Raw genomic sequence first — 24,987 nt, 5'->3', positions numbered from 1 at the left:
TACCGAGCCTCAAGTTTGAGAATAGAGAATATCAACACCTGCTGAAAGCGATGCAAGAACATTCCACAGCAGGAAAACGGGGATGGGCAACAGGAGACTGGCCCCAGGAGAAGGATGTGAAGGTACTATAACCTCATCCTACAGTTCTCTTAGGCTATGAGAGGATGGAACACAGGCAGAGGGAACCGAGAAGCGGGTCCCAGCATGCAGTGTAACTATGGCACACAGGAAGAGTAGTGTCCACGGAAGCAGACAGCAGGCATCCTGTCCAGCACGCCAAGCACTATCCCCACGCAAATGGTTCTAGTTCCAGCCATGCCGCATGCGCACGTGAGTCTGCTCCTCTCTCATCAAACAAATATTTGCTTCAAGCCTACAGTGAACCACTCGGCAACAATCTCAGCCCTCACTGAGCTGGCAAAGAAGACAGTCACAGCTGAGGAACCCTAGGGCACTGGGTACCCAACATGCTGGGGGAGCCCACAGCACGCAGGCAAAACCAACTGAAGGTCTGAGATGGTCTTCCCAAGAAAGTGCAACCGAAGCTATTGCAGGGGGGCAAAGAGAAGTTAGCCAGGGTCATGGCAGCCAAGAAAGGGAAGCAGAACTGTACTCTCAAGAGTCCAGGTGGCAAGAGGCAGGGAAGAATTTTCATCAGGCGAAAGGAGTCCATACCCGCTGTCGAGCAGGGCACAGAAGACGAGGGAGAGAGCGCAAAGAGACAAGAGCAGAAACGCAGCAGGAGCCCTCAGGAAGAACTCTGCAAACAGGTTAAGGAGCTTAGACTTTACAAAGGGCTTTTAGGAAGGGGTGAAGTGCTCAGATTTACAATTGAGAAAAATCTCTGGCTAGCCACTGAGGAATGACTCCTTCTCCAAGGAAGGGCTGTGGAGCAGGAACCAGGAGCAGGATGTGCGGGTTGACTGGACGCTGAAGCGGCAACCTGGAATCAACCCACAGCCGGCCTTCCCAGGTTGGGCTGCTGACTCACTTGTCATCACGTCTTCTTCCTCCAGCTGGTTGACTCCGAAGAGGTGCAGTCCACTTGCAGGGATGTTGTTCTTCAGGGACTCGGTTAGCAGTTTATCAAGGGTTTCTGTGTTGTAGGGCACAATTTTAAAGGCCTGAACACAAAAGTGAAGACAGTCAGATTTGAAAGCCAACCTGTCTCCCACCCAGCAGACCAGCCGTGGGCAGAAATTCCATGCCCAGAACACCCAGGTTTCCTTTCAACATCCTTACCTGACACATGAACTCCACAGGATTCGCGGCGCTGGACAATAAAGTCCCGATTTCTTCCATGTCGGTGTAATAGCTCACAGAGGTTTCGCACACCACTAAATCCCCAGAATATATTTTCAGAAAGACATTCCCAGAGGAAAGGTCTGGAAGAACAAGTGTCCAGGGAAAAGTGTTTATAGGATCATCTGAATGGTGAAGAAATTAATTGAGGGCTGGAAGAAAGATCTTGAAGGTGAGCTGGTGACAGGGAAGCGAGGGAAGGGGCAGAAATAGAAGATGAGCAGAGTAGGCAGCATGCAGCAGAGCCTGGGTCAGAGGAATAGTTCTCCATGGGTCTGAAATTAATTTTTGAATATTTTTCACGTTTCGTGACCAGAGCTGCCATAAACAGGAAGAAGAGTTGAATTTAAAGCACTTTATACAGAAGCCAGCGGTTGTCAGAAGGTAGACCCTGGTGGGTGCGACTCCACACTCCCACCACATCTGGCCAGTAGAACTGATTCACCGCTCTGCTGTTATTGTGACGTGCTCTCCCTGCATGCTCTCTTCTACGCCACAGGAAGGGGTTTTTAGGGGAAAAGAAAAAATTAAAAATACACCAACCACAAAGATTCGATTCACAAAAGAGGAAATGCAACAAAGTCGAGAACATGGAAAAATATTCAGCCTCACTGGTAATCAAAGAAATGCTAATTAAAACGATGGGTTACTTTTAAAAACATCAAATGAGCAAAAATATTTAAAATGCTAACACCTCTTCTTGGGCTAGTGTTGGTAACGGAATAACAAATAAGCTTGACAGTAGCAGTATTGTAGAAAGCAACTAAGCAATTAAACTATTTTCCAGGATCCTTCAAAATACCCATTGTTTCAGGGATTCTATCTTGAGGAAATAATCCTAAATACAAAGGAAAAAAAACCACCCTGCTAGCATAAGGATACTCAATATAGCATGATTTAAAATAATAAGAAAACAGCATGAAATCAGAAATTACATAAATATGCAACGATGAGGAAATGAAAAATTAAAAGATGAGACCTCTTTTCAACTTAGTCTCATGCAGCTTTAAAAACTGGAGTCATAAAATACAAGTCCAACACAAGGAACTGGTTTTATGAACTGTGGCACATCTATACAATGGGTTACCTTGCAACCATTAAGCATCATGTTGTAAAAAAATATTCATTAATGTGAGAAAACACTCAAAGGTATTTTCTAGGCAATGAAAGTGGGCTATGAGACAGTACGAAGCCATGTACACAGATGTGGAAAAATATAGAAACCAGTGATTTCCCGTGGGGTGGGCACATGGGTGACTTTCTATTTACTTTTTTGTTTATGGTTATTCTATGCTTTAAATTTTCTGTACTGAACATACATTACTTTTGTAATGTAATGTATGTAAACAGAAAAAATGAGTTATGAAAAATGAAAAGAAAAAATGTGTTATAAAATGCAAAGTTACAAAGCCCACGTAATACCATGGGGGTAAAGGTGTGGAGAGAAAATAAATATAAGATTACATAAAGAGAAACAGACTATCAAGTCATAGATAGTCTATGGCTTGATAGAACTAAACATAGATAGAACTATGTTTTAAAAAATTGTTAACAAAGGCCCAAAAGACTAAATGGTAGTCTCATGACTTTTTTCCTGGCTTTCCTCTAATTTCCAATTTTTTAAAATATATGAACTGTGAAATAATATAGCCATTTCCCCCATTACCCACAGATGCTTCTACCGTTCTTTTCCAAATCCAAATCGTGACTGTCACTTTGCTCACTGCTGAGTGAAGGCAGCGCAAGCGAAAGAAAGCAAGAGAGGCCTCCACCCTGACGCGATGCCTCATTTCTGGAGGTGCCCGGGGCTACTTACTGGGCGCCTTCACGGACACAGTGTACTCATTCTCCAGCTTGGCTTCCACCCTTATTGAGGGACAATCCTCTGGAACAAACTCTGCTACCGTCGTCACTCTCTCATCCAGCTTACATCTTACAATGACGTAGACCGTGGTTTCCACCTGGAAAGGACACCAGTCATCATCCCCACCCGCTGCTGCATCCCCTACTAGGGTGCTGAGCCAGAGGGTCTCCAGCTCCCTCGGCCCCAGCCTTATTTAGGGAGGCTGTTCTAGAAGGGGGCTGGGGGGTGAGGGGAGGGGGCTCTGTAATCCAGGGCTGGGCAGCCACTGTTTGCTGTGGGTCCCAATGACACAAGTTACAAAAACCAAGAGCAAACATTTATAAACCTTTATAATAATTTGATGAAATAATCTTATATATGTTGAACCTAATAGTAATAATTTTTAAAACTAGGTCTTATATTTTACATGTCTTATTATTTCATTTTTATCGCATTTCTTTTTTATTGTAATTGATAAAAGCATCAGTCCGTCAGGCCCCACCTGGACCCACTGAACCATAATTTGCATTTCACCGAGACCCCAAGTGACCCATGTACCTTACAGTGTGCGAGGCACCAGCCTAGAGAAGCCCTCTCGTTCTGCAGCTAAATGCTGTTCTCAGAAGGACAAAAATAACTTTCTGGGGGGTTAATTTTCCGAAGGCACTGAGCAACCTGCATAGCTCTTTTGCCTTACTTTAAGATCTCTTGCCAAGACAGCCAAACGGAGTTATCTTGTTTTACTGTGCTGGGGAATGGTCCTCCAAGACAATGCACTGGTAAAGATACAGGCCTCCTCAAAAAAAAAAACATGGAAAGGAGATGTTTCTGGCCAAAGCTAATCCCCATATGTCCATCCTTAGATTCTGCTATAAAGTCTTCATACTACCCTTCATGACAACGGCTGTCGCTTCACAGCAGGTGAGGGAGGGGCATGATCCTGGCTCCTGGGGGCCTCTGAGGCTGCATGTGAATGTGTCTGTGGCTAACCTGACTCTGTTGCAGGCCCAGCCCTGTCCCACCTGCTCCTTCTCACAGGGAGTGCAGGGAGCCAGACAGAACGAGTATGTCTCTTCAATGGAGAGTCAGGACCCAATCCCAACCCTGCTGCCTCAGGACCCAGAGACCTCGAGTAGACAACACGGAGTCTCCTGGGTGAGTGGAAGCCAGAATGGGAGAAGAAACAAAAGCCTGGAGAATCAGGGAGGCACGTGAAAGGTATCATTCTTTAGTTCGACCCTCCCCCGTACCCTGACAGGCACCCACCAGCCCCATCTCAGGACGAGAGGCAGGAAGGAGTATGGAGTGGACTGGGAGATGCCCACTCCATCTAAAGGGCTGGTTGGCCCAGCCAGCATCTCAGGCTACGCCCGCATCTCAGGCTCGGCATTACCAGATTCTAATTGAAAGAAAGCTGGAAACACAGATTCTCAGGCCTAACTTTTAAAACACTGAGCGGTCTAAAACAAACACGTCTGGGTTCAATCCAGCCCGAAGCAGCAGTGTGCAGCCCTCATGTAGGGAGTCCTTGCCTTGGAGAAACCACTGCACGAGAAACCACTCAATAAGTCAGAGAAACTAGTCATTCCCACTGCCACAGCTCTCCCACCCTCTTGTCTCACGGGGCCCGGAGTGGCAAACTTAGCAAAGGGCTTGTGTCTGCAGGGAAGCATTTTGCTGCTCTAAACTAATATCACATGTTCACCATGTTGCTTGAGAGAAACTATGGGAGAATATAAATGACAGTGGCCCTCCACAGGCAAGTCATCTGTTAACTTAAGTCTCACCACAATATGAATATCATCATAAAATGATATTCGTACTATGCTTAGGCATTCATCTTATTCCTTTAGCAAGCAATGTTTGCCAGCCAGTTGAAGCCATCAAGCTGCATAGCACTCCTTTGGGCCATGCCAGTGGCCAGTGGTCAGAAAAGCAAGCTCTCAAAACACCTCTCATTTCCTTCCACCAAGTACTACGCAGGAACAGAGCTGGGCCTCTGACTCCATGGGTGGCAAAAGTGAAGAGTAATGCTCATGTCTGCTGGTCTCCCACATGTTCTGAGTTTTGGATCCATGAACTAAAAGTCTTCCATCCATAGCACATACATTCCCAGGCTCGTCTCTCTTTGATGAAAAGAAGTGAGGTGTGCCCGAGACCCAGATACTGGGATTCCCAGGGCAGCTACTGTACAGGGGAACCCCCACAGGAAGGCTGGGATTACACTGAGGTGCCACAGGAGAACCCGGCTCCCTTTACTCCGACAAATGCATCCACTGAGAAGCCTGAAAGCCCTTGTTCCGGCATTGGTCTGCCAGCCCCAGAAGTGCCTACCCCACAGCGAATGCGGTCTGGCTGCACCACCATCAGGTTCCCAGGTGAAGTCTCCAGTGGCAGGTTCTGCTGCTTTGAGTAGGGCAGGACCTTCTCGTCCTCAGTCTCAGTGTCGGTGACTGAGTCACAGCCAGAATCTATGAGCAGAGAACGCAGTTGAATGGGACAGAAGGAAGGAGAACTGATGGGTTTGTTCCACACCATGGAAACCCCAAATATTACCAAATAGGAAATGGCTCTGAATGTTAAACAAATACAAACTGACGGGAGTGACTCAGGAAATCATGAAAGAGGACCTAATGGTGAAAAGCCAACCACCATGTAGGCCACAGGGTAGGGTGACAGTAAGAGGGTGATGTGGAGGAAAGTCTGAGGCAGGCTGCTGTCTGGGGCTGGCACATCTACTCTCATCCAGTAGGCTTCTGGCAGCCTCACCTCTGCCCTTCTTGCAGGGCTGGCTTTGGCGGCTGTGAGGATAGGAGGTGCCTTCTTCTTAGGCAGGGCCAAGAACGAGCAGTCCGCTTAAAGGTCATCTTTTGAACATCAAGCAACACCTGTGCTGTCCTGGAAGCCATGATTCCTCAGGGTCATGGTTAGCCCATGTACCCCCTCCCGAGCAACAGTGAAAATCAATCACTGTCGGCAAACCTGAGATCAGTGTAACCGAGTCCCAGATCAGTACCACAGCCAACACCGCTATTGTGGAAAGACTAGAGTGTGCACAGCTTCCGAACAGGTCAGCAGGGTGTGTAGATGTATGGGCCGTGGCACACACAAGGTGATGCTGAGCTGGTATAAATGGAACCCACCAGAACTGTAAGGCAGGGGCTCTTCACCAGGATCCATCCATTGATAAGCTACCTGTGTGCAAGATTCTGTGTGTGCATGTGTGTGTGTTTGCCTAGACTTCTCTGGAGGTAGTTCAAAGATTTAATCAGATCCTCAAAGAGAGACAAATGGTCGAGAATGGTTAAGAGGAGCGGGGAGGTTCGTCATCCCTTTCTTAGGCTTGCTCTTCGACATTCCTAAACCAGTCAGAGAGCCAGCCGAGTGTGTTAGGCACTGAGAGGATATGAGGAAGAGTTAGACATCACTCCTGCCTTCATAGAGCCTGCAGTCTTAAAGGGTGGCTGGCTGAGATGTCAGGGTTGGCTGGGCTGATTAGGGCGGCCTCCCAGGGAAGGAGCCGGCTTCCTATAGAGCTCATGGTGATCAGTCCTGGTAGAAGGCTAGAACAGCTGGTAGATCAGGCCACTGAAATGTCCCCACAGAAAGCTGTAACCACAGGCTTAGCACCCTAGACCCCAGTTCATGCCAGCAGAGAGGCTGTGCTCCCACAGTCTGGAAGGCGGAGGTGGTGGGGAGCAGAGCTAGGGACAAGGTCCTAGGCAAGGACCCCAAGACCTGCTTATGCTGGGGGAGGCACTGAGGCGGCCCATTCCTGTCCTAGGAAAAAAGCTGTGCTGACGGATGTCTACTCACAACCCTAGAGCATGATGGGCACTGAGACACACAGTCCTGCTGCTCCTCCATCTCTGTGTTTTCTCCCAAGATGCATTGTTCCAGAAGCCCAGGCTGAGTGAGTCAGGTCTCTGATCTTATTTGTGCAACAAGAATCCAGGCAGAATTCAGGGCTAAGAGATGGGACAAAGGATCCTGGGAGTTCCAAGGAGGGTAATACTGGTTTTTTGCTAGGCATCGGAGCCATTGTTCTCCTATATCTCTCCTACCCTTTCCATTCTTACTGGCTCCCCTCACTCAGTGCTAACAGCCCCCTGCAAAGGCTAAATGCAGACCTCCCTGCTCTCCAGGCCAAGTCAACTGAAGGCTGCCATTCTCTCTGCTGGATCTGCCCTTTCCCACACCCTTCTCTCCTTGATCAGTTACTTTTAAAACGTTCAGGGCCCATCCCCAGGGACTGAGCTACACATGCAGCCCACGCAACCCCCACCCTCCACGGAGCCTGTGAATGAAAGAGCCGAAAGATCAGGGATAATGAATATCCTTCTTCGTGATAATCACATACTATCACGTCAAGCTTCAATTTTTTATTATTAGATGCCTGAACATCCCATTTTTCCCTTTCTGAGCTTCTTCCTGAATGAGAAAATAACCCCACTGATTTAAAACATTCAATCAGTTACTTTAAAACTGCAAAAAAGCTGCCCCAAATTATTTATTGGCCCAGAATTATTAACTCACTCTCTTGCCAATTACCCACTTTAATTTGTTGTACAGGCATAATTTCCTTGGGCTAGACCCAAGGGAAAATCTACCATTGCTTTGTAAAAGAAAAACCTCTTAATTTCTTCCAAATTGCTGACCCATTCATCTGCTGGCCACAGAGTGAAAGCTCTAGTAAATATAATTAATAAAACAATAGAGAAAGCATAAATAAGCCAAGTGAGAAAAAGATGAAAACGACTGATACGATGGATTCTTAGAAACACACAGAGGTGAGAAACCTCTGTGCTAAGAATTCTGAAAATTTCAATATAATTTTTAGAGATAAATATAAATTACCAATATTATCTCCAAACACATAGAAAACCTAACTAGATCAACAATCATGGAAAAATACTTCCTCAGTTTTCAAATAAAACTACACGTCCCTCCTTGCATTGTTTTTTTTAAATTGTCATCGCAAACACTTTCTTCTTTATAATATTCAATTTTCCTATCTAAGGAAATTCTATTTATATAGGTATTATGTCTCCAACTAAAGTTTAAAAACCAATCAAGGTGGTCCTATTTTATATTGAAGTCATAAAAACTTATATAGAGCAGTTAAATACAACAAACAGCCCATAAACTAAGCTTCATTCTCACAAAAACATTGTGTGTGATAAAGAAAGCATTGAAAATCAGCACAGAGTAAAGACGATGTTTGGTGAGAAGGACGACTCAGTAGGTGGTGCTGGAGAAACTTCAGCTACTCGGGTTGGGAGTGGAGGGGGTGGGGTGGGGGGGGAGGGACTATTTAGAGTCTTCCTAAGTCTCATAAACTCCAAAATTAAATTGAGATGAATTGTAGATGAACATAAATATAAAATAAAACAAATTTTAAAAATTAGAAAGATGAAAATGTAGATCAAACTTTTATTATTGGTTTGGGAAAAGATTTGTTAATCTTAAACAAATGGAGAAATACAACCCAAACAAGCAATAGAGTTGGTGACATGAATTTAAAACTTCAGTAAATAAAAACTTAAAAACACAAAAACTAATTTGCAATGCTTATAGAAGCATTAGGAATAGCCATCAAAAGGTGGGAACAACCCAGGTGTCCATCAGCAGATAAAATCGATTATTCAGCCATAAAAAGGAAGAAAATATTGAAACATGCTACAACATAGGTGACCACTGCAAACACGGTACTGAGTGAAAGAAGCCAACCACAAAAAAACACGTATCATATGGTCCCAGCTACATGAAGTGTCTGGAACAGGTGAATCTATAGGGAAGGAAAGGAGGTTAGTGGCTGCTTAGGGCTGGGGGACTTGGTGGGGTGGGCGAGGTCAGGGAGTGAAAACTGAAGGATACAGAGCTTCTTCCTGAGGTGATGGAAACACTCTACACTTAACTGTGGCAACAGTGCACAAGCCTGTGACTGTATAAAACAAAAAAAATCATTGAACTGCATGCTTTCAATGAGTAAATTGTATGTTATATCAATTATACCTCAATAAAGCTGTTACCAAAAACAAATCCAGTGACAAATCAGAAACTGGATAACATTTGAGATAAATATGCCAAGGGGCTAATCTCCTTTATATATATTCAAGAGTCAGAGAAATGTCTGTAAAAACACCCAAAGCCCAATAAGTAGATAATTCACAGAGGAAAAAATACAATTACCTCCCTATCAAAGAAAATATACACATATCATTCATTATCACCAACCACCATGGAATTACAAGTAAATAAAAATAACATATTGTTATTTTACCTTTTCAAATAAAAAATGCCTGAAGCTGAGGGAAGACAGATACCCTATTTGCTGCTGAGGAGAATATAGACTCGCAAGACCTTGCTGGAAGCCATGTGACCATACACTGAGAAAGAGAAAGCCTTCAAAACGTTCATACTGCCGGCCACATAATGCAACTTTAAAAACCTCTCTTCAGGACAAAAATAAATGTTCAAAATGTAGACAAAGGTAATGAACCAAGATGTCTGCTGAATCATTCTTTGCATCAATGAAAATCAGAAAATAACCTAACTGAAGAAAAAATATTACTTTCAAAGAGTTTTAGGTAAAAGCTTATGACATTAATGTGAAGCAAAAAGCTAGAATACAAAATCACACATCTTAGAGCATAGGATCTCAATTATGTAAAGAAAACTTGCATTTTAAAAGGCCAGAAGAAAATGTGCAGTTGGATTGTGCACGGCCCTTCCCTCTCTCCCTCCCTCTCTGCTCCCTTCCTTCCACCCTTTCATGTATTTTCATATTTTCCCCAGTGAGAAAGCACTTTGATAATGAGGGTGGGGTGAGGAGAAAGAGAGTAACTGGATATTGGCTAATTATTTCACCAGCTCGGCATAAATGAGATCGATCCTAACAGTGCAGCCCTTGACAGATATTCCCCAGAGCTCAGACGGGCCATATAAACACTGCCTTGTAGCAGGTCTGTTCTCTCAGCCCCCTTAGATGGCTACCAGCAGCTAATGCATTTCAGGGGGCCAGGCACAATGCCACTCACTCTGTGGGGTGGTTCTGGTGATGCTGATTGACAACACCATCGCATCCGCTCCTCCCAGCCACTGGGCCTTCTTCGACAGCGCACCACAGACTGGGCTGGGGTCCAACCACTTCGGCAGATTCAGTTTCCTCTGAAGGAAACGCCAGCCCAGGCATAAGCAAAACTCACCTGACAGAGTGAGGTCGCCCCAAACTTTCTTACTTAAACATAGACACCCCTCTTGACCCCTCACCACCTTGAACATAATACCACCTTTGCTGTCCTGAGACTCAAAAAGTAAATGTTTGAGTGAAGGCTCTCTGAAAACCCCAAGGATACTCCCCAATGTCAGGTATCATTAAGACACCAATAGTATCCTCACTGCTTTAAAACTTAACAATATACCCTTGGCCTTAATGAGGTCTAGAGACACTGTGAAGAAATTATAGAAAAAGACTTTCTTTGTGCATTTGGCTCCCTAAAGTGTCATCTACAAAGGACCCCTAGAATTCAGTGGCAGGAAAAGTTTGTCTCTTCAGAGAACTTGCCTGCTTTCTCTTGATAATAAGAATAAGTTAACATGGTGTGTTTCGCCTCTTACCCCTGCCGCCAGGCAGCTGTGGCAATTTTGGTTCTTATGCGTCCAGGTCCTTGGTCTTGCTTCTTTTTTTTAAATATTGTGTTTTTTAATATTGGAGCCTGGTGCAAATACTTTGGGGATCTAGGCAGGATGTGAATCAATATTTCTCAAACTGGCCAAAAGTCCTCAGAAATAGGAGAATCTGTGCGTGGGCTTTTCATTTAGATAATAACATCTTTAAAATGGGGTGCAAGGGCAAAGATAGTCCAGACTGTCTGGGTGACCACGTCACAGCTGAGTCCTGCCCCAGGACTGTGGTGCCTGTGTGTGTGTGTGCAATAATTTTGCAGCTAAGGCCACGCTGCACTTAATGTCAGGGACCAATGAGGAAAGAAGAGAGGGAAGGACACTATCTGGATGAGGCATTTCTGACACGTGACTCCAAGGTTCCCCCCACACACTACTTCATACAGGGAAATGTTGGGGGAGAGCCAAGTCCCAAAACACAGCCCCTGCACCGACCAAAGGTGTGAGCACTACAGCCTGAACCACGTTCAGGGGCTGCTTCGATACACCATCACCATCCACGACACGAATGTGATCACTCTGCCTTTTATGTTATGCCTGTATTTGTATTTTTTGTTTTGCTTTCAGAGTTGGGAAGGAACAATAAGCATAAGAAGTTGAATATGTTTATACATATTAAATGACATCATAAGAATCTGTCAACAACTAAAGGATATTTTGTTTTCCTTTATGAAAGAATCTATGTTATTTGGATCTAAAAAACCTATGAATTTTAAATAAAATGAGTATATTTATGCACTTGGATTTACAACCAGCCACATGAAGCCAGCATACTAGGTATGGGGGCTGGTGACAAACTCCTTATATTACTAATAATGATAACAATAAAAGTTACCATCTATTGACTATTGTGATGACTACTTAATAGTCTTAATCTCATTTAATCCTCACAACTTCCCTCTGAGATAGAAATCAATACCCTGTTCCCATTTCACAGAAAGAAACACTGTGCCTGAAGGATCGAAGTAACCTGGCCAAGGTCACCCACCAAGGAAGCAAGGGGCAGAGCGGGAACTTGCCCCACGTGTCTGTGACCAGCCTCCTTGGTGGATGTGGCCTAGGGCAGGAAGCAGCATCACCTGCTATTCCTGGTCTGGGGTTGTGACTCAGTTCATGAGACGTGTGGGTTTTCACTAACCAACGCCTGGTGCTGCCGCCTTGTTCTGAGCAAAGCCACCTTGGTTAGGGATACTGGGACCCGCCACCAGGGCCAACAGGCACATCCCAACAATGGGGTTTAAGTCAAGAGACACTGAATGCCAACTGGTCCAGCCAGGGTCCCACGTGCTGGAGGGGTCTCTATCCCAAGGCTGTGCTCTCACTTCCCAGTTACCTTGTCAGACACAGCAGTGCTTCTTGTCTCTGTCCCACAGGCCGGACTATGGCGTTTTGACAGCCAGTGGAAGGGGTAGGGTAAGGAGAACAAGACAATGGCGTGTGCTGACTTTGGACAGCTGTTTTCAGAGTACACAAGCTAACTTCTCTTTTAAGGAAATGCTAAGCTTCGGGGAAAGTATGAACAAGGAATGTTCTTAAAAACAACCAAATTTGCCATTCGTTGAGCAAATGCAAAATCCTTAACATATATGATTCCATATTATCACAACTAAGAGACTAGTAATTCTGCCCACGTCATAGATGAGAAAACCATGACACTGAAATTTAGGTAAATCATCTAAGTCATACGGTACATGCTATACGGAAATTTCACCTCCAAATCCACACTTTCATGAACTCTGACAGTATTTCCCACACTGTGGGCCATGCACCCTCGTGGTACAGGAAGTGATTCGAAAGTGCACAGCCAACATTCAGTGCCACCGAGCCACACTGTGAAAAAGCAGTTCCTTTTCGTTTCTTTTGATCCCACTTATATCAAGAAAATAGACTTCACTAGAGGAGGGTGCCTTTAACACCTCTTTAAAGAGCGTACCTCCCTTTGCACCACAGAGAGAACAAGGTCAGTAAGCCCACAGGCTTCCGTACGCATGGGTATCTAATGAAACTTACAATGATGCATTGTTTTATTTTTATAGTTACCTTCTTTTTACACCAAGTGATGCTGGTGTTTCATTTATAGTGCCAAAGGTTCCCTTTAAAATAAATTTACTTAAATAAAAAACACAAGTTGACTTAATGGAAATATTGTAAATAGTATAATGGAAAAATTATAGAAATAGATAATGGTGATGGCTGTACAACATTGTGACTAATTCACATCACTGAGTAGTATACTTAAAATTGGTTACAACTGCAAATATTATATTTTGCCATAATTAAAAAAAATTGGTAATGTCATACACTCCCCCCAAATCCATTGAACTATATACTTTAAATGGGTAAATTGCCTGGCATATAAATTATATTTCAATAAAGCTGTTCAAAAATATAAGCCAAAACTCACATTGATGATTTTCATATAACTGAAGTTTGAGAAAACCTGAACTATGCTATACTGCTTTGTTTTGCTAAGCTAAATTTATTAGGGATTTGTAAAAATAGGGTAAAGTGAAGGTGGAAAGGGGGAAGAAAGCCTGTATCATAAACATATCAATTTATTTTCTCTGAACTTTGAATGCCAAGGAAAGAAGAAAGTAAACAGAGAAGAAAATTAGGGAGGTGAATTTCAATGGAGAATTAAAAATTTTTCACCAATTTAGCCCCAAATGGAATGAAACAGAAATGGTCATTGGGACCAAGCAGAAAAACATGGTGTCTCTTAGATGCAGTGAACTAGGAGGCAGTCACTGTTCTGCGTCCAGAATTTCCAGGGCGGCCGATGAAAGGGAGAGTAAAGAAGGGTAAAGATTTCCTGGGAGTGTGCAGAAATGAGCTGACAAGCAACCGAGGCAGTGGGGTCCACAGAAGAAAGGGGCTGTGTTCCCTCCCCGTTTGCATCCTGGGTCCAGGACCCAAGTTTCACACTTAACAGCTGGGACAGGAATATAGAAAATTCTGAGGTCTGAGAAATTTCCACGGGCTGATTCACTCAGGATAAAATTTCTCCTCTACTGATTCCCACCTTTACCTAAGCCACAAGGACGAAATCATAAAACACTTTCTCAAAGCCCAACATATAATGTGCTGAAACCTGCGCTTCCTCATTACCTAGCAAGTGTCTACTGAATGACATGGATCCCACGGGGGATCCCAAGAGTGTGTCTGCTTTAGTCTTGGCCTTGTGGAGGTTACAAATGAACTGGGAAGATGAGGCCCCACTTTAAAAAAACTGAGAACTATAGCCCTGGCCAGAGCGGCTCAGTGGCTGGAGCATCGCCCCATAACCAAAGGGTTGTGGATTCGATTCCTAGTCCCAGCACGGATCCCTGGTCTAGGTGTGTGTGAAGGCAACCAGCTGACGCTTCTCTTGCATCAGTGTTTCTCTCTCTCCCTCTCTCTCTCCAAAAAACCAAATGAAAATGTCCTCAGGTGAGTATGAGAAAAACAAAATCAAATTAAAATTAAAAACTGAGAACTATGTGATACCTTCCCCACAAGCACTAACCTGTGTGTTGAGACCATAAATATCACTATTTATATGAAGTGAGTTATGTTTTAAGTATTTAGAAAGTGCTGGCATAGAAGTTCTAAGAGATTGAGAAAGACTTCCAGAAGGATAAAGAAGACAAGTTAACTTACTTTAATTAAGTTAAACAGCATTTGGGTACTGAGGTTACCCTTTTGTGACAAAGGTATCTTTTTCATTTAAATTTGTAAAATAATCTATAATTCATTTCCTTTTTATTAAATTTCATTATTTCCTTGTTTTTAAATTTTTTCCACCACCATTTAGCGCCCCCATACCCTCTTCCACCTCGACCCAGTCCTCTCCCCTATACATTTCTTTATTCCTTCAACAAGCATTTATTGCCTATCAATAGATAACAAATTGCATAGGCCTCCCCCTCCAAAGAATGTTAGGGTAAGAAAATTTCTGGTTTCACTAATTTTGGGGAACCACACGAGAGAGAGAGCATCTTTCCAACTTCCAGAAACAAATAAGGACAGGAATAAGTTTAAAACAAAACACGATGGGAAATCAGCAGAGATTTATAAAACAACAGTTGATGGCCACCAGAAAATCAAAGGAAGGACATCCCACAGCAGCGACAAGCAAGATCTGGAAAGGCACAAAGAACACTGGCCGGGGGTCAGGAAGCTGTGCCGGCAGAGGCACGGGGCATGAGGGCAAATGGTCTGTCGGGCTACTGGCAGCCAAGGGCGGGTCCCTTCCACATTGCGGGGTGGGTCAGAGGGGCAGGAGAGTCTCAGTGCCCGAGAGAATCCCAAATACCATTCAAGGAGTTTGGACTTTTTATGAAGACCTGTCAGCAAAGAGGATTCATGAAAACAAGAAATTCTATAAAATATAAATTAAAATGCAGTTTTAGTTTTTAAAGGTGGAAGAATTTTCTTCGCTTGTTTTTGAAATAATTCCAGACACACGAATAGAATAATACCTCAGCTCTTTTATAAATCGGGGTCAGAACTGAGAAGGGGAGCAGCTGACCACCCATCACACCCTGAGCAAGCAGCATCTTTGAATATCTAGAATCATGTAAGCTAGTGGCCATCAAAGTGTTACCAAGCCAATATCTTGCTCTATCTGCTTTCATGAGTAAACAAGAAGCTATAATTAACCTGATGTCTGAAACTGTACCACAAACACGGTCCACAAAATACTTAGAAAAATGGTTCGTAAGTAGATTAAACATTTCTCCTATAACGTATCTTGTTTACACCAGCTAGTAGTGAAGAAAATCAGTGTCACGGCTATTGCTGCATCCTTAGAAGGACAAAGGGAGCCCTCAGACCCGACCTGCTCCCCAGATTCTGAAAGTGCAGACCCCAATGAAAGACCTCGTGCTCCACTGCAGAAGCCCGCAGGACCCGGCGGGAAGCGGAGAGGCTCGTGATGGTGGGACTCAGATCTTGAGTTTCAATAGCCCCCACCTCCCACCAGCTTCCTGGCAGACATCAAGATTGCTTTTTCATTTTAGTCATCACCCATAGGTCTTTCTTCTTCCTTGTTCACTCACCTTGGTTAACGGGTGTCACATTTCCCGTCCAACTTACTCCTCTCATTTAAAAAGTTCCCGACACAGTGACAAGTAGACCCAACTTACAAGCTACTGGCTACCCCCAAAGCCACAGACAGTCACCAGTCAGAATGATGTTCACAGAGTCAGTGGAATGCCAGACTCTTACCCACCACATTCCCACAGGCATCAAAGCCAAGGGAGGAAGGAGGGGAGGATTATCTAGCGGCATCAGTGGTGAGTTCATTAAAGTGACATCAGTCATTGTCCTCGCCACCTTTATCATCGTTATCATCCTCCTGAGGCCAAAAAGGGAAGGCAGAGAGTCCCATGGACATATCCCCTTCGGGCTTTAGATAAACTGATGGTGGCCACTCTGCCCTCCTAGAGTATCCAACAAGAAGGAAGGAATAGAAAGGAGGAGAAAAACGGAATCCCCCCCTCCCTCAAGGCCACATCGACTTCCTTTCCCAGTACCGGCTGGCTCACCTCTCACATCCAACCTGCTTTGACATCCAGATGCTCCATGCCAGCTGCAGATTCCTGGGGCTGCCCCGCCGCACTACACATCAGTGGGTTTGCAACACTGGGTAGGGGATTCTGGATCAAGCATCTACCCCAGCTTTTTCCCCCCGCTCGTGTACACAAGGAGCTATTTTTCCTTTATTTGCCAGGTAAGTCCCATGACCTTCCTTGAGGCACTTAAAGTTCAGGAAAAGGGAGCAAGGCCGGAGGAGAGCAGACCTCAGGCCTCTGAGATCTTTATCCAGCCCCCACCTGGTTGCTGCAAATGAACTAGTCAAAGTGTTAGTTTTGTTTTGTTTTAAAGCAAAGGATGACTGTTCTTCCCTTCCCCTCCCCAACTCACCCTACTTGCTCTTCGGCTTGAATAAAAATAGTCCCACAGCTGAGGCTGCCATGACAACCAGTATGCAACTGTCCACCAGTGACTCAATCTGCCTGCAACCTCATTGCCCTCCCGACGGGGGCTGCAGCCCTCCAACCCTCTCCTGAGTACTGGAGCCATCTTCATTCAAGAGGCCAAGGGCTATGGGGAGTTCTCACACCACCCAGTGTCTCAGAACTTTTTCATTTGTTCTCATTTGTTCCTTTCAGTGCCCCAAGTATATGTTCCAGATGTGACTCTCTCCATTTTGCAGGGAAAACGGGGAGCTCGGGACATGAGCTGATGAGCTGTACGTCATCACCTGCTGGTTTAATGATGGAGCCACATTTAGAACTCAAAGTTCCTATCCTCCAACCAGTTCCCAGATGGAAAGCGGAGCTGATCTCAGGAAACATGACCCCAGCAGAGAAACAACTCTCCTGGGTGGACAGCTTTCTGACCACAGACGGAAGTTCCCTCAACCAGTCTCTGGGATCAGTCTGGGAAGGAGAGCGGAAAAATCTGCTGCCCCACCCCGGGAATGGGTTCCACAGAAACCCACCTCTCCTGGGCCCTGCATCTCTGGGACTGCCCTACGCAAGCACAGCTTCGTTGGCCAAGGTTGTCAAGACCCTTCAGAAGCACTGCCCATACCTGCATTCCACTGGGGAGGAAGTGCTCCGCCAAGACTCTCGGGGCTGGAGGCCCGCAGGCCCCTGTTTCATCGATCAGGAAACCCCAGTGTTGCTAATAAAGCTGTAGATACCACAGCTCCGGTGAAGGCTTCCTCTTTCTTCATCTCTTTCCGACACTTATAAATGTGCTTCCTCTCTCTATGTAAATTTCGTTCAAATGGCGTGGCACAGGCTTGTAATGAGGCCATTAATAACAAGTCTTTAAACAGCCTCTTCTTGGTTTCCTGGTTCAGGAATCAATTCTAATCTAAACAGACACTGGTGTACTGGTGTCAGAACAGACAAATGGGCTTTGTTTAGGGAAGGCCACGAAAATGGGACTCATTTTCACCCAACCAAGGGCTGAGAGGTCAAAGGCAACTCTTCCTGATAGAACTGAGCTTAGGAAATTGTCAAGAAACCTCCCTTCTTTTTGTTTCTACCACTCAGCCCTGAAAACTGCAGGAAAGGCTGAGGGGGTGTTTTGTGGCCCACCCCCCCCCACCCCAGCCTTGTGCTGACCTTTGGCATGAAATTATGAAACTATGAAATTGGACTGGTCAGTTTCACTTTCCGTTTTATTGTAGGAAGGGTAACTTTCTCTCACTCCTCACCCTGAAAGCTGTATCTGACTTCACAGTGTGGTCAAGTTGGGGTGGGGGTATGATCTTCCCGGATGATGGGCTTAAAGAAATACAAAACAATAAGATGGCACTCCAAATTTTGCTGAAACAATTATGAGCCAAAATAAATATTCCTTTAACCCTGGGCTGATGATTACCCCCGTAATTAAAAACTGAGTTATTCATACTACAGGCAAGGCTCTAAAGATATTGTAAAAGACTCCCTAGCGACAGAAATGCAGCTGTGGAGGGTTCCAGAGGAGTGCAGTCAGTGAAGTCACAGAAGACGTGGGCTCAAGCCCCACATCTGCCATTTAGTGGGTGATCATGAAATCTAAGCTTCAGTTCTCTCTCCTTTAAAATGAGAATACTGCCCTGGCCAGTGTGAGTCAGTTCATTGGTACATCATCCCATAAGCCAAAGGTCACGGGTGAGATTCCCAGTCAGGGCACAGCCTAGCTGTGCATGTAGAAGGCAACCTATTGGTGTTTCTCTCTCACATTGATGTTTTCCTCTGTCTCTCTCTCTCCCTCCCTTCCCCTCTCTCTAAAAATCAGTGAGCCTGTCCTCGGGTGAAGATAAAAAAAATTTTTAAGAAATAAAATGAGAATATTTATTCCTATCTGGCCTCCTGCAAGCTTGTTGGGAGTGTTAAACACACAGAGGCCCTTTGAAAACTAAAAAGTATTAGACAAAGTTAAGCATTAGTTATTTTTGTTATTATTCATTTACCAAACAGACAGTTCCTACGAAATGATTCTCCATGTAGAACAGGGCAGGCACATACCCCTGCATCTGGCCAGCCAGAGCCAGACAATCGAATGTGGCCCAGGGATGTTCCAGGTAGCCAAGGGGACAGGAAAGAGCCAAGATCCAGCCACCTCCACGTAGGAGCAGCAAACTGTGTTCTCCACAACATAAGAGGCATTCTGTACCTAACAGATGACCCAGCGAGAGTGTTCTCACTATGGTAGTCAATGAGGGAACCAAGTGCTTTAGTGCTTTGGGCTCAGCCCTTCTGTTGCTGTGGAAGCCTGCACTGCCCGGGCATGACCACATTCTCTCAGAACAGGCAGCACTGCACACGGCAGCGTGGCAGAGCAGTAGGCCCGCTGCCTGTGTACAACCCCCCGCTCCGCCACTTTCTATCTGCCACTTACTGATGTCTCAGCTTCCTCATGTGCAAATGGAGATACTAATACCACCTACCTCACACTACAGTTGTAAGTGTAAAATGAGTTGATTCTCATAAAATGCTTAAAAGGGCAGAGAGGAAGCACTGAAGAGTCATTAGCAATTAGTGTTATTTATCTGTTGACCCAATTGTTCTTCCACCAGACCATGATTTCCCTGAGGGCAGATTCCCTAACATTCATCTTTGGATCCCCAGAGCCTAGAACATGGTGTGAAGTCAATAAATGCTTCTTGCGTGAATAGATGAATGATGGATGAGAGAAGACCAACCACCTAACAGACTAACAGGAGAAAGTACAACACGAGCGAGGGCCACGGCAGGGCTTCACGCTGGAGGGGTTTAGGTTGAAATCTGGGGAAACAGGAAAGTAACTTCCCAATTCACACCAGCAGGCTGAACTCAGCTGTTCTGAAAATTTGCCATGGTACACCATGTCCGTCCAGGCCTTCTGAGAAGCAAATGCTAAAACGGGGTGAAACATGCAAGGATTTGACTAGGGAAAAGGCATGAGGCAAAAAATGCGGAGGGAGGCTGGGAGACCCATGAAATGGTCTGGGCCCAAATGAAGGAGGGGGGAAAGAAGGGTGGATGGAAGGGTTCTAGACCACTGAGCTGTCTATGGAAAGTTCTGCAAGTCTGTCAGGAAATCCTTGAGCTGAAGCTGACCCTTGGGAGATGGGTGCCTTCCCCAGGAGCCGGCCTGCTCCAGTGTCCCTGCTGTGCTCAGTCATTGGATGGGAACAGCCCGTGATGGCCTTGGTCCAATGCTGTAATGGTTTCAGAGCACAGTGCTGGGGCCCTGGGTTGGTTCCACTCCCAGCGGCTAGAGGTCTGCCAGGGGCATTCTCACCACGGCCTCATACAGGGTGATCCTTAACAGCAAGGGATTCGTGGTACAAACAATGTAGGTTGGATCTTGGCTTTTACTAGCTGGTTGCCTTAGGCAAGTTACTCAACTTCTCCGGGCCTCGTTTTCCTTTTTTGCGAAATAGAAATTATAATTCCAACCTCTCAGAATTGTTGTCAAACACTCTCTAACACCTTATAAGGGTTCTATAAAAGGCAGTTGCCAAATCCCTGACCATTACGATTAATAACAAAGCACTTCTATTAGCAACCAGGACGTGGGAGCCGCTCCCGCTGTTGTGCTGTGTGTTTGAGTTTTGTAAGTCCACCCCCAGGACATGGATCACAAAGCTGGAACCACGGTTTGGCAGTATCACAATTCAAACAACCAAACCAGTTTGTCTACTAATACAAGGTCGCAGGGGCTTTCCTAGCTGCCTGTTTCCTGGAGGGGAGGCCAAGGTGGGTTGTACTGTGTCAGAATCCATCTACGGCCACAAACCCCTCTCCTTTCCTCCATTTGCAGTGGTGTGTCTGCAGTGTCCTCAGTCTGGCCCCTGACAGGGCTTTGCCTGCCAAGGAAGGTGTGGTCAGGAAACCCTCCCCCAGCAAGAGGCTCCCCACTGGGTTCTCCGCTACGCTGTATGCTTTCTGGGCATCTGCTTTGGAATTCTGCTTGCGTTTGTCTCTGTGGCCTTAATTTTTTTTTTTAAACCTTGGCCAATGTTCTGGTAGTAGTCATTGCCTAGCCATTGCTGCCTTCTGACTCATATATCTGCCTGGAGTCACAGACTTGTCCCCTTTTTAGCCTGGCTGTGACCTGAGGAAATTACAGCTCTTGTGGCCTCAGGTCAGCTGCTCAGGCCTCTCCCAGCCTTGCCGACCCTCATGCCTTCACGGCAGTAACAACTAAGAACCTGCAAGGAAAGGAAAGGATGCCCCAGACACACCGAAATCCATGCTGTTACCTCTTCCTCCATCACCTCAGAGGCCATTTCTGTGGCCCCCACTTCCCAGAAAGCCACCAAAAATACACATTAGGATTTCTGGTGGGTTTTTTTCAATTAGCAATAATTGCGCCCCGGATAAACCTCATTGTCTACGATACTGCCGCTGCTCAAAGCTGTCTGGTGGGGGTTTTTTGTTGTTGCTTTTAAAGAAATGACCTTCAGTTTTTCTAACTGAAAAGAGTAAAAATTAAACTAAAAATATTGATTTTGCTTAATAATTAACAGCTTAAGAAAGCCGATCAAACTAATACCTCTAATGACATTCGTCACTTTTCAGGGACTTTTCCAGGGAATTTTAAGTTTCCATGTTGGCACCAGAATCCAACCCTTGAGCTGCTTCATTTCAGCCTGAGGTTGAAAAGCAGAAGGCAGAAAATACAGGAACTGGTCGAATCCTCCCAACCAATCTAAACTGGGCTTTCCCATCTGAGGGGCAATAACATCACTCTCTGAAGTGGAAGTAAATCCACAAAGCAGAACAGGTTGGCTGTTTGCTTATCGGCCTCCACCATGAACACTGAGGCCATCTCTGAACAGCAGCTTGTTCTTCTCCATCCATCCTCCCAGCCAGAGCTAGCAAAGCACAGGGCCAACCTGACACCAGGCATGCACAGTGCCTGAGACAGAGAGTCCCCATCACCAGAGACAAGCACTGGTTGGGTCACCTGCCCCATTTACACACAAAAAATATTTACTGGTGATCAGCCTCTTGACACCGTCTTTGCCTCTTACTTGCATNCTTATCGGCCTCCACTATGAACACTGAGGCCATCTCTGAACAGCATCTTGTTCTTCTCCATCCATCCTCCCAGCCAGAGCTAGCAAAGCACAGGGCCAACCTGACACCAGGCATGCACAGTGCCTGAGACAGAGAGTCCCCATCACCAGAGACAAGCACTGGTTGGGTCACCTGCCCCATTTACACACAAAAATTATTTACTGGTGATCAGCCTCTTGACACCGTCTTTGCCTCTTACTTGCATCCATCCTTCTCACTAATTAAAAAAAAATCAGTCAAATGTTGTGTCCTTGAAAATCCAAATTCTTACTAAAGATGATACCCTGAGATGAAACTGGGACTTGATTGTCACACTCCTACATGCACAGGTCAATGGTCTATTAGCCACTTGAGCCCAGGTGAGTCACTTCTCTGTTCCCAGTTGGCTTCCTTTGTGTTAACAGAGTGGACAATACAATTTGATTTCACAAGCCCTGTCCAGCCCTGCCATTCTGTGAGTGACACCCCACCAAACACAAAAATGCAGTCCTTTGACCTTCTGCGAATGTTTCTCCCTGACAAGCCCAGTCTGGTTACATGTAGCATGAGATACACAGCACGAGAGCGTCCTTTCTGGTCCAGAGTCCACAGCATCAGGGCGAAATGTCGTCTTCACTGTTATTTTACATTAATTACAGGAACCACTCGAAACCTGATCAACATTGGGGTTGGAACCAAGAAAAATCTATTCCAGTGATTCGCATCTTCTCAGAGGGAGGTGGGAACATTTGCAAACGTCCTGCCAGAGTGATGAATTAAGAGTGGAGAAATTGTGTAGCTTTTAAAGCTTAATCAATATTCTGATAGAATTTGTATTATTAATTGTTTTAAACTATGATTTTTGTAATATGAACTGTGGATGGGGACATTTTCAAAAGAGAGCATGAGTTCAGACAGGTGGGAAACTCTTCCCTGTCACCCTTGTCAACCTGCCTGCCACGCCCCTCGGTACCTGTGCCCCACCCCCTAACACGCACAGCCCACTGGACCCTGCACTGTTGCAGTTTTCCTCCCCATAGTACTGCAGTCCCTTTGTTGTGTTTTTCAAATCCAGCAGTCACAACAGGGTTGATTTCCCCTTTGGTCAGGGTTCAGCAACCCTCCAAACGTGGGAGTGGAGGGCACAGACCCCTGTGTGGGAAGAGCAGAGCGGTGCACTGGCATGAAGTGGGCAATGAGCACCTGGGAGACTCTCAGGCTCAGAAACCTCCCCCACCTCCACATTCTACTAATAAAAGCTTCAGCTGAGTTATCACACGGGGGATAATGCAAATGTCCTGGGGAAAGGTTCAGCTTCATGGTCACTTACACCTTAGAAGAAATTATTTTTGAATGTTAGGTCATCAAGGCTTGAAAGACACTTAAGAACCATTCAGAGCCAAATTTCACTCAATACAGGATTTTTAAAAATTGTAGTCAACCATTATTTGAACACTCCTTTTTTCAAAGGGTCTATGCCACCGATGAGCATTTGGAATCCTCTGAGAAAACTTATCTTTATTTTCAGCCCAATCCTGTAGAATCTGTTCAAATGGTTCTTCCTCAAGTAAAGGAAGTCCCAACTTAACATTAAGGACACTTATCTCTCAGAACAGAAAGTATAGCAATTGGGTAGGTTTGGGGGGTTGCCTAATATGAGTTCAGTGACATCATCAAGGTCCCAGGTTCTTTCCATTTATCTGTTCCAGATTTTCAACCTGTGTGCTGCAAGAATTTTTAAAACATGCAGTGCTTGACTATACAGTCAGGGAGACCGACCTCTTTTCCCTTAGATTGTCAAATAACAAAATGACAACAGCCAACACAATAGCCATCCAGTGTGAATGCCCTGTCTTGGACCATAAATATATAGGTTGTACAATAGAGTTGCATCTTACTGGTCACATCACATAATAAGGTTGTGTCTCATTGGTTAATTCATGGTATCAGAAATCCTTATGCACATGTATAGACCCCTGATTTTTTTTAAAGTCACTTTGGAGCAACAAAGATAGGTAATTACTATTTTTTTGTAAATGAGTAAAAATTATATCTATTTTTGTTAGGTCAGCAAAAAATAGAGGTTTTAGTGTGTTGCAGAATTTGAGTAATTAGTTTATGGGTGCCATGAGATGAACAGGCTGAAAATTGCTGCTCTAGCCCATCCTCCTCAGGATGAGTTTCATTCTCAGATTGGTAGTAACAATCTGCAGGTTCACATTAGACACAAAACAAGGACTAGAGGAAAACATGAAAAATATCCCCCAAGCATGGAATATAAACTCTTCCCTTCACTCTGACTGTTCCAACTTCTGTCCATGCACAATGACTATTACAGGGGGTCATGCGACCATTGACTCCACCAATCATCCAGGCTGGAAAGAATGTGGGAACTTCCACCACAATGTCCGGCAGTCCTGCCTCCCAGGAAGCTCCGCCTCCAACACAGTTCTCCCTTACCCCACAACTCAGAGCACAGCCACGGCTCTTCCCACAGAACAGCTCAAACAACATGTTTCCCAGCATCCTGGTGGTCTTTCTGTGGGCATACACTCAGTGGTCAGTTTTCTACTAAAAACATGCCACCCAAAATGAAACACCATACTTGATAGAATGCAGTGAAATTTGATAGAATGCAGTGAAATTACAATATTCTAAGACTGGAGAGTTATATGTTTAGTAATGCAGCTTAATACTGTAATGCTTTCAGTGCTGACATCATCCTGTTGGCTCCTTATCAATCAAGTAATCTTCTATAACCTGCAGTTCCTTTCCAGGAGTTAACGCCACAGGGGGATTTCTATCATGCTGTTCTATTTGAATGGCTTTTATGAACCTACAAGCAGAACTTGGGATCATTCAAACTGAACTAGATCAAGATAATTCTAAATAATGCTTCTGCCACTCAGTGTAATAACTACCCAGCCACCTACAAATGTTATCCACTTATAAATCTGTGTTAGTTTGCCAAAACTAAGTAACACAGACTCGATGGCCTAAAAAACGGAAATCTCTTTTATCATCGTTCTGGAGGTTAGAAGTCCAAGATCAACATGTTAGCAGGTTTGGTTTCTTCAGAGGCCTCTTTCCTTGGCTTGCAGATGGCTGGCTGCCTTCTGCTGTGTC

The 24,987-nt window shown here is 45.0% G+C and overlaps 1 protein-coding gene and 1 pseudogene across 3 annotated transcripts in view; both read right to left on the bottom strand.

Annotated features, from left to right (window-relative positions):
• PIK3AP1 (phosphoinositide-3-kinase adaptor protein 1) overlaps positions 1-24,987 on the bottom strand; it is a 96,016-nt gene that overhangs the window by 40,204 nt on the left and 30,825 nt on the right. For 2 of the 3 annotated variants that reach the window (XM_037050842.1, XM_037050844.1), the window contains 4 exons: positions 5,480-5,616; positions 3,119-3,263; positions 1,243-1,385; positions 992-1,124 (listed from right to left, as the gene is read on the bottom strand). In XM_037050842.1, the coding sequence (XP_036906737.1) occupies positions 992-1,124; positions 1,243-1,385; positions 3,119-3,263; positions 5,480-5,616 (558 nt within the window). Of the gene's footprint in view, positions 1-991; positions 1,125-1,242; positions 1,386-3,118; positions 3,264-5,479; positions 5,617-15,993; positions 16,275-24,987 lie in introns of those variants that run through there. The other variant, XM_037050843.1, reaches the window with a different exon arrangement.
• LOC118990328 (uncharacterized) lies at positions 21,104-21,219 on the bottom strand (annotated as a pseudogene).

This window comes from Sturnira hondurensis, unplaced genomic scaffold (genome assembly GCF_014824575.4).
Source record: "Sturnira hondurensis isolate 20B ecotype Veracruz unplaced genomic scaffold, ASM1482457v3 Scaffold0006849, whole genome shotgun sequence".
Classification (NCBI taxonomy): Eukaryota; Metazoa; Chordata; class Mammalia; order Chiroptera; family Phyllostomidae; genus Sturnira; species Sturnira hondurensis.
This window is presented reverse-complemented; position numbering and strand designations above follow the sequence as displayed.